General features: G+C 30.0%; 1 protein-coding gene across 1 annotated transcript in view; it reads right to left on the reverse strand.

Annotated features, from left to right (window-relative positions):
• LOC142331156 (uncharacterized) overlaps positions 1–10676 on the reverse strand; it is a 40889-nt gene extending 30213 nt beyond the window's left edge. The window contains exons 1-3 of the mRNA XM_075376863.1: positions 10627–10676; positions 6018–6142; positions 5465–5582 (exon numbers count right to left, since the gene is read on the reverse strand). Coding sequence (XP_075232978.1) covers positions 5465–5582; positions 6018–6142; positions 10627–10660 — 277 coding nt within the window. The 5' untranslated portion in view covers positions 10661–10676. The remainder of the gene's footprint in view (positions 1–5464; positions 5583–6017; positions 6143–10626) is intronic.
• Positions 10677–19959: the final 9283 nt, after the last annotated feature.

The raw sequence follows: 19959 nt of genomic DNA on the forward strand, positions 1-19959 counted from the left end.
CTTTATCATAAACTAGCCAACCCATCTAGCCAGAACCTGGACCCTTGAGGCTCACTCAGGTCAGTCTAGGTGAATCCCAGAGCCAACTCAGGGGCTCATCAGGGCCTCCGAGCCTACCCATGGCCACAGAGCTGGCTTCACTCACCATTCCCTATTTGTCAGGGGGACTGGCATCCTGGACATCTACACAGCTTGCTTTGGTTGCCATTCCCATCTACCCAGAGGGCTCCACCCCCCTCCTGGACCCCTGCACTGTACGTTATCCTCATGGTTATCCTAATTCTCACTCAAATAATCCACCCGTCACCCATTCTGCTCATATCAGCTCTACTCCAATTTCACCACAGTCTGATCCCACCACAACGTGTTTTTCCAGTCATTCCTCTTGTGAGCAGTCTTCCACTGTGCTGCTTGGTACTGCCATCGTCTCCTTAGAAGACTCCTTCGGAAAACTACATACCGCCCATGCCATTTTGGACTCTGGTTCACAAGTACCTTAATTACCAAAAATTGTCTTTCCCGTCTTGCTCTTCCTTTGGAAAATTCCCAAATACGGCTTTCCAGTATTTCTTCTACCCATGCTTCTGTTCTTGGTACCGCTAACATTAAAATTCACTCCCTACCTCAATTCAAAAAGACCTTTCAATCAAAGGCCCTTGTTCTTCCTAATATTTTTGGTAACCTTCCTTCTTATTCCTTATCCCCTTCAGTTGCCCACAAATTTCAACATCTCCATCTCGCTGACCCAACGTTACCTCTGTTAGTTTTGATTTGCCATTACAGAATACACCAAGGATAAACTATGAATATGTGCACTTTAATTTCACGAGTTCATTTTTTACCAATATTCGTGTGTTATTAAGGAATGTTCAAATCCTTCATTATTATTTATAGTAAACAGTTACGCTATTAGTAAAATTTGTGAAACATTCAGTTAATCGTACATTATGCATTTCAATTTCAAGTTTGGTTTAAAAAACCGTTTATTCACATAAGTGCAGTCCCGACAGGTGGCTTAAATAAGGTTATGTTATTATGTCATGTGCAACATATTTTATGTGCTTACTTATCTATCATTCAATTTAATGTAATTTGTTAATCGCAGAGATTAATTATTATCTACTCATGAACTGAATTCATATTATTTCTCTTAAATCAATCTAAAGAAAATAACTCCTGATGTGAAGTTACGTTTTTGGACTTCTTTGTAATTTTATATTTTCAAGAAAGCTTGTTTACTAAAATGAACTCTATTTATATGTTTACTTATTTCAATTTGATTATTGTAATTAACTCTTTTCTTATACTGGAAGATTATCTTGGCTTCTTTTTCTACAATAAACTAGAACTGCTAGTTTAAAATATTTAATGTTAAGTTTGATGATATTCATAATTCAGAAAAGGCCAGTGCCAATAATAAGATTACTGTAGTTTATTTGTCTAAGTTAATGACAATTGTTCATTGCTAATTTTTCAATATTACAGCAATGTCAGTAATGCAATAGTTTTCCAGTCATACTATGTTTATTGATGTTATGTTTTTCTAAGTATATAATTGTAAATAAGGTGTTTTATGTTCTTTTCTTTTCAGGCTTTGTTAAATTGTAGATTTTCAAAATGTCTATTTGAAAAATCTATATTCATGCATTATCTCATTTAATGTCATACTGATATGCTGATTTCAGCTGATATTTCTTATATAGAATTAAGTTATGTTTATTTCATAATTTCTTTTAATTTTTTCAGGTTATGATTTATCATAAGTTCAGTTGTTTTCTTTCTAATTAAAGTCCAATTTCTTTTGGCAAATACAAGCTGTGTGTTCTTTTATTTTTGTTAACTTTACCCAAGAAAGTGCACTTAAAACAGATAACAGAAAAATAATTATGAAGTAAAAGAATTAATATATTTTTCCTTAATAAATTTCTTTAATTTACATCTTCATCCTCCTTGGGACCAAAGAAATAATGAATATTTTTAATATCTTAACCTTCAAGGGAGCTAGGGCCTCGGTCAGTGGCTTAAAACCTTCCCTTGGGTATCATGAACATATTCTGCAAATTTGAAAGTAATTGGTTGGTTGGTTACCACATTGGTTATGTGATAACAAACAAACAGACAAACTTTATGCATATATATTTCTGAATAACCATGATCTATTGGATCACAGGTAACCTTCTGCATGCAAAAGTTAGCCTTCAACCTACAAACAAATACCCCGTTTGAATTTTGAAAATCGGACAATTGTTTGCAGAGATATTATAAGAACATGCACCTCCCAAAACAGTGTCCCTGGGGCACCCCGTTTACTACCAGTTAATGGTGATGATTGGTCTACCCTTCCTTGAGATCCTCGAATACCTCACCACTCTAGCCTCACACGCATCTGCTAGGGAAGTCCATTACTGTTAAACAAATTTTTTTAATTTGTTTAATATTATTTTATTAAACGTATATTTATTTTATTATTTTTGTAATATTATTCATTCATTGATTCGAATCATTCAGTTCAAACCAGCTCACACAATGATAGAGACTCACAGTTCGCAGTTAATTAATTCTATTCATTAAAGTTTGTGCTTCAACTGGCAAATCTCCACTGCTATATATGTATATTTTAAGAGATTTTTTGAGGTGAAATATACCTTCTAAAAACCTTCTCAGTTATGCCAAGAATCATGGGTAAAAATTTGGTTGGGACTGAGAGAGTAGTTTTTTGTTTATTCCAAACAAACACCATCTTCCTCTTTATATAATAGTATAGAACTACCTAACCTTATTATTACAAAAAAAAAAAAAATAGTCAACTATATCTATTTTAATTCTTTTTACAGAAACTAAACTCAAAAAAAGTCTGCACAAAAAATTTACCATTTAACCCCTTACTGCCTTTTATTTTCACTAAAAATAATGCTATGTTGATCTTTTTTTTTTTTTTAATTTAATAACTTTTTTTGACTAATAATGGCCTAGTATATATATATAATAATTAGTAATTTTTCTTGCAAAACATATTTTATAATATTTACAAAAACTTAATTACCTAACCTACCTTGAACATGTTAATTATTAATGATGTATTCGTATTGTCCATAAACATAACTAAATTATATTTTACACTGTAATTGAAATTATTGCCTTTACTACTAAAAGTTTTATTCTATCACGATTGTTTTTAACATTTTTTTAGTCTATGAAATATTTTAAAACATGGAGCTACACACAGCCCAACATCGTACTCCATACACTGGTATCTTGAGTCTTTACACTTTTTATTGTGTGAACATACTACACATCTTCTTGAAGCATTTGCTCTCATTCTGTTTGTGGGTATGTACTCTGGTAAGTGCCTTTTCTTCAACCTCAGAGGATCCTCTTCTAGTGATGGTCTTCCTGATTTCCGTTTGGCTACAAAATGTTTCCCAACAATTGCTTCTACCAAAGCCTCTCTAAATTACAGACGTGTGTACGGTCCTCGACATTTCTGATGCAAAATATGTGCATTGAATTTGCACATATTTAGAAGGCGTTTGAATTCCTTTTTGTTCCAAATTTTCTGTCACTTTCATTCAAGAGAGCATGCACCAAGCATCTGATCCACTTTATCAACACCTCCCATATAAATGTTGTAATCATTTATAATTGAAGGAATGATGGCATTTTGCTCTTTTCTTCTTACCTCAACTGGAAGAACTTCATACTGAGTTGACAAACATAGCACATCCCTTTTATCACACCACTTCAATAGCATCATTTGACCGGAGTTTTCACTCAATGCTATCATTCCATTTTTCTTCAATTTTTGATTTAAAAATCCTTAGGGACACCTTTTCTATTACACCTTACGGTTCCCACCAGATCAAGTGTCTTTATTTTTCAAAACAATAGAAATTGTCAGAATACACATAATATAATATCCCTTTTGAAGTAGGTCATGCATCAGAGTAAGTACAACATTAGTTGCATGCCCATAATTTTCATTATGGATTAGTTCTGTTTCACTTCTGGTATATAAAAGTAGCTTATAAATGTATCCTGATTTTGATTCAGACAAAACATAGGTTCTGATTCTAAATCTAACTTGTTTGATTCTTATAAATTGGATAAACTCAACTGACCTTTCCACAACAAAAGGCTTTCATCGATAGCTACTTCCCTCTCTGGTGTGTAAACAGAAAAAAATTTGTCATTTACATATTATAAGACAGGTATAATTTTATGTATTCTTTTGTTTTTTTGAGCTGGGACATTATTTGTAAAATGTAAAAACCTAGGTAAAAGTTTGAAACATTTGTGTGCCATAACAACCGAAAAATCTGGGATTGCAAATAATGGTTTTCTTGTATAACATTTATTAATTTCGGGCTTCCAGATCATTCCATGCAAAATGAAGACTGTAATTAGCAAAAATATTTCATTTCTATCTGCTGGTTTCCACCCTTGAAATCGTGAAAACTGCTTCAGAACTTTATTTAACAGAAAATTATCTATTTGGTTTATAATTATATCAACCAATTCATCAGTTATAAAAAGTTTAAAAATACTAAATATATCATTTAGATCAGGAATAGCAACATTTATACCTGACTGTCTAGTAAAATTGGCCTACAAAAGGAATCAGACTGATAGTAATTTACCCATTTGATATTACTTGTATATCTTTGAATAGGCCTATCTGAATCACCAGCACCAACCTCATTAGCATAATCCTCATCATCATCAGGTAATAACAACAACAATACGTCTTCACACATATCATCTAAACTGTCACTATCGCTATCAGATTGTAACTGGTCTAAAATGTCAAAATATTCATTTTTTTAAGTAGATACCATCTCAAATATAAGAAAACAACTTGCATAAAGCTATTATAAAAAAATGTGAAAACTACTGGTCCAGTTTACAAATATATGGTGAAGTTTATAAGCATATACCTAATATTTAAAAACAAAACAATGGCTACAACCTGAAATAAACATACAAAAATACTCATACAATCACTCATGAACAAGATGTAAATAACACGCCATACAGGCAGTATCAGCTGTTTTACATATGAAAAATGTCTTAGAATGCAACAAAAACTCTTTACTAGCGCTGTATATCATTGCAGAATAATGATGAACTACATTCGAAAATAATCGCCGGAATATTATGACACAGAGTAAATTAAAATTAGACAGAATATTCCAACAAAGGCCCTTTTTGTGCATATTGGCTACATCAGAATATTCCGTCATAGTCCAGTAAGGGGTTAAAAAAACATTTTCCACATGTTTATCTATGTTATACAAAATACATTAGTTAAATTGTTATGTAACAAGAAATAAATACTACTTACAGATCTATAACAAAGTGATGGAATTAGCTTTAAATACCTCAAATATTATATGAAAAATATTTCATTTTTAAACTTAAACAAAAAACTTTATAAATAAACTATTTTTGAAAAGTGAATACGGACCTGTGATTACTATGTTTTCATCAGTTTTCTTAACAGTATCTTCATACAATGCATTAAAATCAATAAGTTTGTTATTAATAAAACCCTGGACATCTGTACTGTTACAGTGTACTTCATCCTATAAATGTTTAAAAGAAAAAGAAAGTTATTTAACAATCTTTTTAACATTATTCAATACATAAACCAATTTAAAAAATATAGATGGACTCTCACCAATGTTAAAATCAGCAGTTCTGTAAAGCCCAGACTGTGTTAATTATGTAAAATAGCCAAGAATTATTATGAATTAAAAGAGTATTTCCCTTACACTTCAAACAAACATACACCGTAAGTTAATGTAAAAATCCATTACTTTATCAACAATGAATAAATACCCTTCTATGAGCTGACAACAATTATATTCTAGTTATGAAATTATTAGTTACACTGCATACAATTAATTATGATGCTATAATTTGATAATATTACATTTTAAAACATCTTAATTATAAATTTTACACATTTATGATGCAAAACTGATAATGGCTATAAGAAAGGTTGAATCAATAATTACCTCAAAAATTAATTCTCCTTCAATGAAATTATTTTTTTCTAAACCAATTGCTGATTTATTAATTTCTGTGATATTATATCCATTGATTCCATTTTGAGTAGTAATACTTCCATCGATAATCACTTCTAAAAAAAAAAAAAATGGCAATGTAATTCCCCAGAACAAGCATCCATACAGAACTTATTAAAAATGTAAGGAGTGAAGTGCTTTTTCAATTCTTCAATGATCCAAATAATATTACTACTTTTAACCCCCCAAGCTTGCAAACAATCTAAAATGAGATAATTCATTCATTCAAACAGCATAGTCATTTAAAAAAAATAAGAAGCACCTTAATAAGGCAGGCCTTAATAAGGAGGTGAAGAGTGAAGTGTTTGTCAATTTTCTTCAACCAACTGAATACATTGTTGGATAAAATCATCTAAAACTCCCTGAACTGCAGGTATGGCACTTGGCCTTATAAGTACCTTCACTCCTGCTCATAATACAAGTTATATTATAAACATCATCACTTTCAGAGTAGCAATTTACAATAGTATTACTTGTTTATTACTACAAACCAGAGCATGCTTTTACATGTACAAAGGTTGTCTGGAAAGTAGTGTCTTAATGATTAAAAAAATATCCGCTAAGATTTTTGAACAAAATTTTTTATTTAACTTAAAAATATTTTTAAGCTTCTTTCCTACATAGTCACTGTATATATTTAAACACTTACCATAGTCTGCTGATCTTTTTATTCCTGAGTTTTATTCCTGCTGATCTTTTTATTCCTCTACCACCATTTCATTGGATTATTCAATCATTCAATTAATTAACTGGATTATTCAATTCATTGGATAACTCTAAAATAGTTTCCTTCCAAAGAATCTTTCAGTTTAGTAGACAGATGATATCGTTAGGAACCAAGTCACAGCTGTAAGTTGTTAGTAGCTGGATGATTAAAAATTAATTTCCAATTTAAATTTAATAAGAAACCATTTGGTTTTCTCAGCAGTGTACGACATGTGTTCAAAAAGTAACAAGAATTTTTGTTTTTGGAAAGAATTTTATTTATTCATCCACATTAATATTATCCCTTTCAAAATAGTTCCCATTAGATATTATACACTTATGCCAATCTTTTTTTCCAATCCCCGAAACACTTCTGGAACTTGATCTTTGAAATAGTGTTTAGCTCTTTCCGCTATTCACTTTTAATCTCATCTCTGCTTGTAAACCGACAGCCCTTTAAGGTTCTCTTTATTTTTGGAAATAGAAAAAAGTGAAACAGAGCCATGTCTGTTGAATATGGCAGCTGGAGTATCATTACAGTTTTGTTTTTGGCTAAAAGCTGTCAAACCAACAATGAAGTGTGAGCAGGTGCATTATCATGGTGTAAAAGCCATGAATTTTTTTGTCACAAATCCGGGCATTTTTTCAGATTGCTTCACGCAAACAGTGTTGAACTTGAGGTACTCCTTATTAATTGTTTGACCTTGTGGCAAGAACTCATGGTCCGCAATGCCATTAGAATCAAAGAACACAGTGAGCAAAACCTTCACAACATTTGACCATACTTGTCAAGCTTTTTTCGGTCTTGGTGATCCAGTGGGACGACTGAGCCTTAGTTTCGAAATTATATCTGTAAACCCATGTTTCATCACCTGTTATGACATGTTTCAGTAGCTCTGTTTCATTGTTGACTTCATTTAGCGACTCCTGAGGAACTTCCATTCACTGCTGTTTTTGTTCGAAATTCAAAAATTTTGGAACAAATTTTGCTGTCACATTTCACACCCAAAAAAATTTCATGCCATAAGCCAATTGATATTCCAACATCATCAGCGACTTTTCTGATTGTGATTCAGCGATCATTCATAATCATTTCTTTTGCTTTTTCCACGTTTTCATCAGTTATTGATGTGCTGGGGCACAAAATATTTTGAGTAGAGACTGCCTGTTTAAAATTTTTAATTTGGATAATAAACATAGATGATGCCATTCTATTAACTGATGTTTATTTTCTTGTGTAGCAAACAAAACTGGATAATAGTACAAGAAACAAACAAAAAATATCCACTAATTTCATCAATTGTGGTACGTTGATCCTGTCTGATGAAGTAATATGATGCCAGCAAATCACTCATAATGAAAGGTAGCATTCAGTTCGTTTATCATCATGGACATTCTTTCTTCTTGTAATAAACTTTTAACAACATTGCCATACTGATTATTCATTCAACACACCTCCATAAATTTCCTTGATTTAATGGCAATTATGACAGCTGCATACTTCTTGGATTAAGAAATCAAATCACAGTTCTTCATATACAACATCATTCTCTATTTTTTTATTAATTTTAAATATACATGTTTACAATTAGAACTTGCAGAGTAAGAAGGTGCTCGAATGAGACAGGTTGAATAGAAATAGGCATTCACCAAACAGTATTATTTTTCATCTGACACTTATATTTTATCAAGGAAGATAAGATTTTTGACATAATAAATAAAAGACACTTGCCAAGAATCCAATCCCAAGATAAACAAACCATTACATGTCACCTACTGGTCAGTATAAAGTACTTTATACACAATAGTCATAAAAAAGGCAGTACCAGTTAATGAAAAGTAACAATGTGCCTCTTTCTGTGAAAAGATAATGTTACATACACAGTCTCCATTTAGTATTGGAAAAGAAATAAGAAAAACATAATCTTCACAAGAAATTTAAAAACAAAACTAACATATGTTATTATTTTAACAATCCAGGTATATTTTTAAAAATAATACTAAAATCTGAATTAAAAAAACAAAATTTAGGAATAAATATTCATTGCATAAAAAATAAATAAGACCTACAAACTGTCTGAATTATGAAATAAATTAAAAAAAAAGCATTGAGGTGTGATAAAAAAAATAACAAGAATTTAAATATTTATCAAAAATAATTTACTTATTCTTCTATATTGTTACTGTCTCCTTCAAAATAGTCCCCAAGAGATGCAACACACTTATGCCAGTGTGTTGGATTGCTTTATGTAATCATTGTAAAACTGCTAATTAATACGGTTTGCTGATTTTTCCATCTTGTGGTAAGAATTCATAATGGACAACAATATTATAATTGAAAAAAAAAGGTAAGGAAAGCCTTAACATTCAATCAAATATTGAGTGCCTTTTTTGTACTTTTTCTTCACAAAGCTTCCATTGTAATGACCGGACTTTTGTTTTATCACCTGTCATAACAGGTGATAACTCAGAATAACTCACATGTGTCATAACACATGTGAGTTATTCTGAGTCGTCAGTGATGTCAGCTAAAAATTTTTCTGCGATGTTGCTGTTGTTCAATATTCAAAGTTTTCGAACAAATTTGCTATTTGTTTCATACCCAAAATGTCAAAATTGTTTCACACAAGCCATAAGAGATTTCCACCTCTTCAACAACTTCTCTAATAGTCATTTGACAATTATTGATCACAATATTCTTTATTTTGTAGGTATTTTCATAGGTAGTTGATGTGATAAGGCTTCAAATCCTTTTGTCATCTTCAATACCTTTTTAAATATTGTATCACTCATAAACTATTGGTGTCAACATAACGTCCTCTACAAAAACTTTCCTAACATCTTCACCACTTCACTATATTTTATTTCATGTTTAACACAAGATTTAATGCAAATCCTTTATTTTTTGATTTTTAAACAAAATACATCCTAATTACTCTGCTGTCAAATTTAAACTACATGTCTAATATGGCTGAAAATATTAATATACATTAAAGGCAGTGCTGCCATCACGAGAGGAAAATATAAACTTAGTTGAAAAGATGCACGCACAATTAATAAATTGTTGTGCTGTTATTTTTGGGTCACAACTTACACATCTATTATATTATATTATTATTTTAACAAAATTAATGAAAAAACTATATAACTTTTGGAAGTATTCTTCAGGAGGGGTCTAGCCCTCAAGTGCCACCCAATATTTTTCTATTAATTAAAATTTCTTATGTATTATTTTATAATAAAGATGACTCTTTATTACATAATTTCATGCAATTACGGTGATGGTTATTAAATGCACAGATTTGTTTCTTAGAACACTGTTATAGAACCATTTTTGCCCTAAAAATTAATAGAAGGCATTTAATTCTAGTAACCAAGCCATTAATAATTTACACTTCCTACTCATTAATAAATTTACCTATTACTAAATTTCATGGTGCCCTTTTCTTTAGATGAATAAACATTTCTTTTTTTAATATAATCAGAAATGTAGTAGTTTTACAATTAACTTGTGTGCAATGTATAAAATATACAAACACAAGAATAGAATAGAATTTTTCAGTTATTATATCAACAATCTCATCATTCCTATTAAATAAGTGTAAAAATGCATACCTGAGGTAAAAAGAATTCAACTTATTTCTGTAATCTATTTTAAAATTTTAAGTAACTGTTACTTACTAAAATTAGTATAATACAAAAATATTTTAGACAAGACAATGGATATCACAATGAACCAATTCCTTATGAATTTATAATTAGTCATTCAATCTTCACTTTTTAATTAATTAAAAAAACAAAAATAAAAAATGACAAATATTAATAAAATTATTACCATCAATTTCTACATCTTCTATTTCACCAGACATAATTAGTTGATCACAATTTAGATTATTTAATTTTTTAATGTTAAAACCATTCTTTTAAATGTTGTGAAGTCAATATTCAAAATGTAATCAATAATTTTATTACTTTATTAAATACCTTAACCATAATGGTATTACGCGATTTGACATAAATCACAAGTTATTCTAAAAAATAACAATCATTTTCTAAAATAATAAGATCTTAGCTTGCTAATTAAGTGAAAATGAAGTAGTTTCTATTTTCTTCAGAGTCAAACTCCTAATGAACTGCCCCACAATAATATTTAGCCCCACAAAATTCTTTCATTCTGTTTATTATAGGATCTGACTGGCTGTATAATGAACATCATTACTCTAAGAAAATTACTGAAGCCTTTTGTACGTATCTCAGGTACTTTATGTGTGTCTCAGCAATATGAAAACTGGGTCAGACAGTGCAAAACAGAAACTAGGGTATCTCTATCTGCTGAGAAACTAAGCATTATGTAAGTTGCTTTAATTCAGTAGAGGAATTCTTTTCACTACCAATTTTGATCAATTTCTTTGAAGAATTTTCAATGATTTAATAAAATACACATCTTTTTTTAAATTCATATTAATTTTTGTATTCTCTGATTTATTACATAATCTTCAACTTGATTTTTTAGTTATTTTTGTAAACTTATTATAAATATCTTTAAAAAAAAAGTTTATAACTTTTAATACTATTTTTCATGCATAATATTTTTATGGAATTTTTTTATCATAAATATAGTACAGTTTTCAAGTACTTTTAAAAATCTGATATCTAATTTAATGAATTTCAACCTACTTTTTCTGTTAGCAGATGACAGTGTTTAGAGATTCTGTGTTCTTCAAATCAGTATCACAGACATAACTAAAACAGAAGTTTTATACCTATCTTACATAAAAAAAAAATCAGTGGAATAATTTTAGAACTACAAGGGCAGATGCAAATGAAAAACAACCATATAAAACTGAACTCTCTTGTTGATACGCTCTAGTTAAAAATAATACTGTGTGAATTTCCTTAACAAGGGAAAACTTATACTAGTATCAAGCAGTGACCCACTTGTCTAATGAGGTAATCAAACAACATTATAATAAGCTGCTAAAACTGCTAAATCATAAGAAAATGATTTCTTATGAAATCAAAAATTTGACATACTTTCGTGATATATCAATTGATTTGAGATTAATTTGATAAACAATTATCATATATTGTTATAGTTATAATTTTTAACACGCACACAATCACAACAGATAATAAAATAAAATGTTATATAATACATACCAATCCATCCACAGTAATGTTCCCAAATATTTTCAGTTCAAAATCATTTATATGATCAAAATAAATAGTTTTCTCTTTAAAATTTTTATGACCAACATTACCATCATTATAATTATGTTTTGATACATTACTTTTAGAAGTCTGAGTCGAATTTAAACCATTAATTATTGGATTATTAGCTGGTTCTGCATCCATTAAAGAACGACTTTGTAATTGATAATGATGAAAATGATTGTTATATCAGTTATATTATATCATCCCAAGTACCATCAAGCATAATATTATTAAATTCAACTAGTTTATTAAATATTTTTAAACCTAAGAAAAATGTATTAATAGTTAAAAGTTTTACTCCTTGTGCTACTTATATCAAAAATCTTACAGTAAATAAAATAACCAAAATAACTGTTACACTACCTCCATGAAAATTGTATTAATACATTAGTGTTCACGATTTATATCTTTGACAGATCATAGAAAATACAGTTCTAAGAATAAATAATGTACATGACTTATCTCAAGTGGCTATTACTTTCTAATCATGTAGGGTTCTGCTTGGTGGCAGATCCCTTACGCCTATGCTGCCTCCATCTTTTTCTGTCCCAAACCTTCTCCTTCATCTCCTTGCAATTTCCAAACTTCACTTCAACTAGTAACATCCTCCTTTTTCTTCCTCCTTTCACTGACCACTCCATACAGTTGTCAAGATGCCACTACCTATAACCACATCCTAATCAATTTTCTTTGTTTAGTGTTTTCCTGCACAAGGGCCCTTTCTTCTTTAATCCTATTCATGACTTCCTTATTCCTTACTTTATCGGTCCATCTGACTTTATTCATCCTTCCATTAATTACATAACCTAAATGTTCAGGTTAACAATACATGCATTTCTTCAAACACATTCTTGATGAAAATCCAAGGCGACTCAGAAAGCTCTTCACTATACATGTTTGTTTTTACCATTCCCAAATATTTCAAAACAAAGAGAATCATTTCATATTTCCTTCAGTGACTATAGTAAAATAATGTAGACTGCAACTAGCTGGCATCACAAAAAAAATAGCAGGTAGATGTATTGAATATTAATTAGATTTACATATAATATCCAAGTAAAGATAATTATAACTAATTCACACATGAGCAACCCACCGGGTTGGTCTAGTGGTGAATGCATCTTCCCAAATCAGCTGATTTGGAAGTCGAGAGTTCCAGCGTTCAAGTCCTAGTAAAGCCAGCTATTTTTACATGGACTTGAATACTAGATCGTGGATACCGGTGTTCTTTGGTGGTTGGGTTTCAATTAACCACATATCTCAGGTATTGTCGAACTGAGAATTTACAAGACTTACACTTCATTCACACTCATACATATCATCCTCATTCATCCTCTGAAGTATTATCTAAAACGGTAGTTACCGAAGGCTAAACAAGAAAAAGAAAGAGAATTCACACATGAGCAATAGATTATACAATTAACTAATTGTATCTTGAAATTTTCAAATGTGTGTATACAAAAAGTAAATGTTGATTTACTTTTTTGTAAAAACAAAGTTTTTACAAAACTACCAATTTTTAATCAAATACTAAACTAAATTTACTTTGTCCTAAGACTTTCAATCCCTTTTCTTTTAATCCCATCATCTTCAATTACATTTGAACAGAAAACTTGGCAAAAAATTTGATGAAAATTTTATGACATAATTCATAAAAATTTTATACGAGGTCTGCTCAGAAAATAAGCAAACATTTTTTTTTTAATCTTTATTATTAATTTTACAGATTATTGCCCCCTTCAAACTACTCTTCCCCTATTCACACTCTTTTCCTAGCAGTGTTTCTACTTTGCAAAGCAGTCCTGGATAGCTTCACTCCAAATTACCTTTAAGGTCCATGACAGATTTGCTTTAATGTCATCAATAATCTCAAAACGCCATCCTTTTATCACTGATTTTAATTTCGGAAATAAGAAAAAATCTCAAGGAGTCAAGTCTCGCAAGTAGGGAGGTAGTCAACTGATGAATTGACAAAGCTGAGTGTGCAGGCACATTGTCATGGTAAAGGAATCATGATTTGTCTTGCCACAACTCCGGTCTCTTTTTGCAGATTTTTTCATGTAATATTGTAAAACACCTTGATAACATGCATAGTTCACTGTATTACCTTGAGACAAGAATTCAAAATGAAAAATTCTATTAAAATTGAAAAAACAGAGAGCATCACTTGGACATCAGATCAAGACTGACGTGCTTTCTTGGGGCACAGAGATCCTTTGCCAATCCATTGTGATGATTGAACTTTTGTCTCGATATCGTAGCCGTAAACCCAACTTTCACCTCTCGTTATGAACCTTTTCATGAATGTTTCATCGTCATTGGCTTGTTCAAGAAGTTGCCAACAAATGTCCACTCAATGTTTTTATCTGCTGTTTGGTCATCACATGAGGAACAAACTTTGCTGCAACTTGATGCATGTTCAACTATTCAGTCAAAATATCATGGCATGATCCAATTGAGATGCTAATCTCTGCTGCAAGTTCTATGACAGTAAATAGACAATTTGCACGCACCAGATCGTTGATTTTCTGAATCCAGGTGTCATCAGTTGAAGTAGAAGGCCTTCCTGGTCAAGGGTCATCTTTGATTGACTAACGACCACTTTTAAAACGTGAAAACCATTCATAACTTTGCGTATTGACCCAGAGCATCGTCTTCATAAAATTGTTTCAAAAGTTGAAACATTTCTGTGAAAGTTTCCCCCAGTTTCATGCAAAATTTTACATTGCTCCTGAAAGTTGCATATTACAAAAATCGCTACTAAACACTTAAACATGTTGCACTTAAATAACTATAACACGAAAACTAAATGAGATATCAATAATCCAAGAACATGTGGTTACAGAGGAGGTTATGCAGAACACATGCTGCAAAATCACATGTCGCTAAATATCTCCACTGGCGCGTAATTAAAAATGTTCGGTTATTTTCTGAACAGACCTTATATATTCTGTACGATTTTACCATTAAAAACTAATAATTTATATAATTTTCATCACTGACAATATAAAACAAAATATCACAAATTTCAAAATTCATTTTTTGTTGATTAACTTTATTTAAAATAGGATATAAAATACTCTGCAAAAGAAAAATGAATTGTACAAAAAAAATTCCGTAGAAAATCAAACAAGAAAATTTGAGCTTGGGTTTGCAGAACTGATGGTTCCACAATGTCTCAGGGAGTTGTGAGATTGGGACATCTTAGGGAATAGCACATTGCAAAGTGAAGGATATAAAGCAAAGTAGAATATTAATGGTCAAAGATATTCTTACTGATCCGGTTCATGTAAATCACTGAAATTAGGAAATACTGGATGTAATACTCTGTTTGTTATCAGAGTTTTTAATGGATAATGACTCTAGCAGTCAATGCTACTTAAAATATTAAATTAAATGAAATAAGAACATTAAAAATGAACCTTCTGTTAAAAAAAGTGTTTAAAACTTTAAGGAGATATACACATGAAGAGCTAATGTAAGAAAAACACACTGTCTGTTATTCAAAATTAGTGTTCTTTAAGAAGAAACCTTTTCTTTAAGCCATATATGATAAACTTAACAAAATTAACTATTGCTACATGCTATTACTCAGCTAATAATATGATAGCCAAGCAAATTAATTACAAAAACATACTTCAACTTAAATATACAAGAATTTTTATAACAGTTTGTTTCACAATTATAACAGCTGAAACTCTATCATCTCCTTTCTTTCATTGTCAAATTATGGTTTTTCTTTTTATTAGAAACATTAGAAAATTTATCTATTCTTCAATTTGTTACGAAACCCTTTTTCACTTCATCAGTCCATCAAATCTTTACTACTGTCCTATAACTGCACGATATAAAAATCTAAATATTTTTCTTTTCTGGCTTCCTCATTGTCTATGTTTTGTTCTCAAAACACCGCTACAAACATTTTTAACAGTGTCTAATTTCTAGGTCTGTATCTGTAATAGCACACTTCTTTCTATACAGGAATCCACTTCCTTTCTGTCATATTTCCTTTTTTTATTCATAAAAAATACAAGATTAAATTTTTTAAATGTAAATAGCTAATGACATCTAAGGTACCATTAAAGAAAATGTCCAATATTATAAAAAAGGAATACATGATTGTTCTTACCTTCAAATACCTGATCTGTATCAGTAGTAATGAAATCAGACATGTTATGACCATTGACAAGTCCTGTTGTAAATAACGTAGAATTAGTTTCAAGACCTTTTTCAAATTTTTTTGTTCCGTTTATGAATACTAGTTTATCATCTGTTTTACTCACAATATCAGTCAATATTTCTACCCACGTTTCATTACTTTTTTTAATAGTTGAAAGTGAACCTCTAATCACAGCATTACTAACTACCACATCACCTTTTATTATCAATGGTTCGAGCTTTTCTAGTTTAAAATCCTGTAAAAAAAAAATCATGAATATATACGTTTAAATGATAAGCAGTAGTTAAATTACTTTGAATTATTTACAGGATCTGTACTTAGATTTTTAATATACCATTACATTTGCACCAGTATGTACTAATACATATACAAACATTGCTGTGTTAATTAAACTGTACTATTAAAACTCTACCAAGACAAATTTAGACTACCAGCCTTCATTTGATATACCTTTTAACAACAGCTTATTCTAACGCATTCAACTCTAGAATAATGCAAACTGTTTCAAGAAGTTTCATGATTTATTATCAAAAAAGTTTAGAAATAGAAAATAAAAATTGTTGAAAATATGTTAAACTTAAAGATTAAAATTTTCTTTAAAAAACGTGTAATGCCATTAAAGGCCACCATAACTTTATTTTTAAGACAGGATTATGCAGCATATTAAAAATGCTAAGCCTGTCCGGGATTCAAACCAAGAACCTTTCAGATAAAAGGGATATTATCATTCTGTCGTTGAGGTCAGTAATTAACGAGAGAAATAATAATTGTGTTAATTACATAAAATAAAATAGAAAATAATCATCAGTTTTCCTTTATGAATAAAACAGGATTATAAAAATTAAAAATAACAAAAAAAATTATGTTTTACAAAAAAAGTCACACTTTTTATTATGATTAGAAGTAATGGAAATTTGCACAATGGCAATTATAGATACATGGCTAGCTAGATTACTACACAAAAAATCAGGGTAAAATAAAACAAGGAAAGCCACATATTTTCTTACAATGATAACCAACCATTAGTTTTGCCACAAATGTCTACAAGTTATTTACTAAAGAATAACCCTCTTACACAAATTCTCAATTCTCCCTCAATCAATTTCACATCTGGACTGATTCAGCATCAGGATAATTTAAATATTAATTTTTTTTCATGAAAGTCCAGACCCCTTTTCTTCTGTAATGTTGGTTTATTCCTTTCTAAATTTCAAGTTTGTACAATACTATACTACGAACTAGTAAAATTAATTTTATTTATTAATTTTTCACACTGGTAAACTTATATTTTTGATATTTTTTCTTCAAAAATTTAATGTCTAGTAGATTGTAGACCACCAGGAACATAAATTGTTTAAATAAAAACATAAGCTATTGTAACTACAATAATGCAAGAATTCACTTATTCCACGTTTGAGGACTGCCAAACATACATTAAAATGATTTCAAACTTTCTATATTTAACACTGTAAACCTTTTATAACCACAAAAAGCTGTGACATTTCTAGATTTTTTAGACTTTTAGTTATCCAAACTAGGTCTGATCCTGACTAATCCAAATGAACAGGATTATACTTTATTCATCACTTACAATATTCATTGTAAGTCTAGGAAACTTCTGACCATCTAAATCTGATAGACACAGAAAATTTCATATTTTGCTCTTAACTTAAAATACTACTTTAATTACCTCTTGTTTATTACGATGAACTAATTTAATTAAAATTTTCCTACGTGAGAATCTGTAGTACAATCTTCTAATGAATCGAAATCTTCACTTCTTCCAGTTCTATTATAAGTATAAAATTCAGATGCTACATCATTATCATCCGGCCCCAACTTATGTCCGTAATATAAATCCCCATTAGTAGAAATTTTCTAAAATTAAAAAATTGACAAAAAGTGTTATAACTCGCAAAATTTGTATCTCAAAATATGTGATAAATTTAAATAACTTTTTAAAGAAAGTTAAAAAAACTTTACCTAAATATATTTGAAGATCTTTATCATCAACCACTATGTTTTTATGTCTGTACGTTAAAGAATAAAGAAAGCAATTTAATCTATTATTTAATAATAAATTTCTCTTTCTATATATAATATTCTCTAAAATAATATCTTATAAAATAATATTACTGCATAAAAATACAGGATGTAAAAAAAAAGAATATAGAGATTGTACAACTATTTAATCTCTTAATTATGAGCTACAATAATGAATCACAAATAAAATGAAAGAGTAACTGTTACAGTTTTAGTTGAATGTTCAATGTGAGCACCTTTCAGCGTGTGACACATATCCAACCATTAGGAGAGTACATCTGTACTTGAAGAGACAAGCCTGAAGTAATGGAAACAACAACAACTGCTTCAATCCTGTGCCTTAAATCGGGTAAATCAGTAGGTAGCAGAGGCACATACACAGAATCCTTTATAAAACCCCAAAGGAAAGAATCAAATGATGTCAGGTCGGGTGATATTGCAGGCTCCACAAACAAGCTCTGTTATTGAGTCCACGCTGACCAATTCAGCAGTTGGGGAAAGCAAATGGGATTTTTTGAACCCCAGATATATTATTAACTTTAACTTTTCCAAAAGATGAAATGTTGACTCATTATTAAATACAATATGATACGATCTAGAAAGTCATGATTTTTATGCTACAACATTTCAATTGGGAAATCAGCATGCACAAATTCAAAATTTTCTTCTACCACTCTTGGTCATTTCGTACTCTTCTTTATGCACAGACATCTAATTGTTCCAAACTGATTATACCACCGACGAATGTTATTATCATTTGGAAGCTCACAATTAAACTTTCTATGGAATGCACATTGAACTGTAATGACAAATTCACAATTAGCAAATTGCAAAACATAGAAGGCTTTCTGTGCAGGAGTCCACCACCCTTTACTAGTCATGCTGTCAAGAAGGAAGATAGGGAATCAATCTATGGTCAGGCATGCAAATAAAACACTCCTTTCTGCTCTTTGATTCTAGCAACACTATACATCTCATCAATGAGATTAAAAAACTAAACTTCAATAATTTTTTTTTGTACACCTAGTATTAATTTATCTATTATCAAACATCTATTTTTATTTTTATTTATGCTTTTTCTTTTTATGTGATACTACCTTAAGATTATCTTTGACATTAAGCAAATTTTGTATGTGGACAATCCAGCTGTATAAAAGCCATTAATCAAATTAATTTCAGGATATGACCGACATAAAATTTAGTACACACAAACTCTTATTTGCTTGGATTTCCTTACCACACTAGAAAATTAAAGGCATTTCTTTAAAAAATTTTCAAAAAGATAGGTTAGTTTGGTACAACTTACAAAATTATTAAGTTTTTATCATCGCATCATATTAAACTTGTTTTCTCTACATTGTTAATTTTGATTTAGTACCTTCTAATCTATGCTAATATTTTAAACCTATAAGTAAGTGCTAAATCCTAACTTTCACACTGATGTAATCTAATCTCTATTTTTATTCAAAAACGTTTAACCCTTAACGATTTCTTCCACAACTGAAACTATAAATCTTACATATGCTAATATAAATAAACAATCTGTAACAATCAGAAGAGATTAGATTTTGGAACACTTATTTTGAACTGCCATACTTTATTAAATATAAATAACTTTCTCACAAATAAAGAATATATCATTAAAAATAAGTGAAAAATAGTTTTAATATCTTCACTTTGTGATACAATTTAAATATGTTAAGTATCATAACCACAATAGTTGAAAGTGAA

The sequence above is a fragment of the Lycorma delicatula genome, chromosome 10, assembly GCF_047948215.1.
Source record: "Lycorma delicatula isolate Av1 chromosome 10, ASM4794821v1, whole genome shotgun sequence".
Lineage (NCBI taxonomy): Eukaryota > Metazoa > Arthropoda > Insecta > Hemiptera > Fulgoridae > Lycorma > Lycorma delicatula.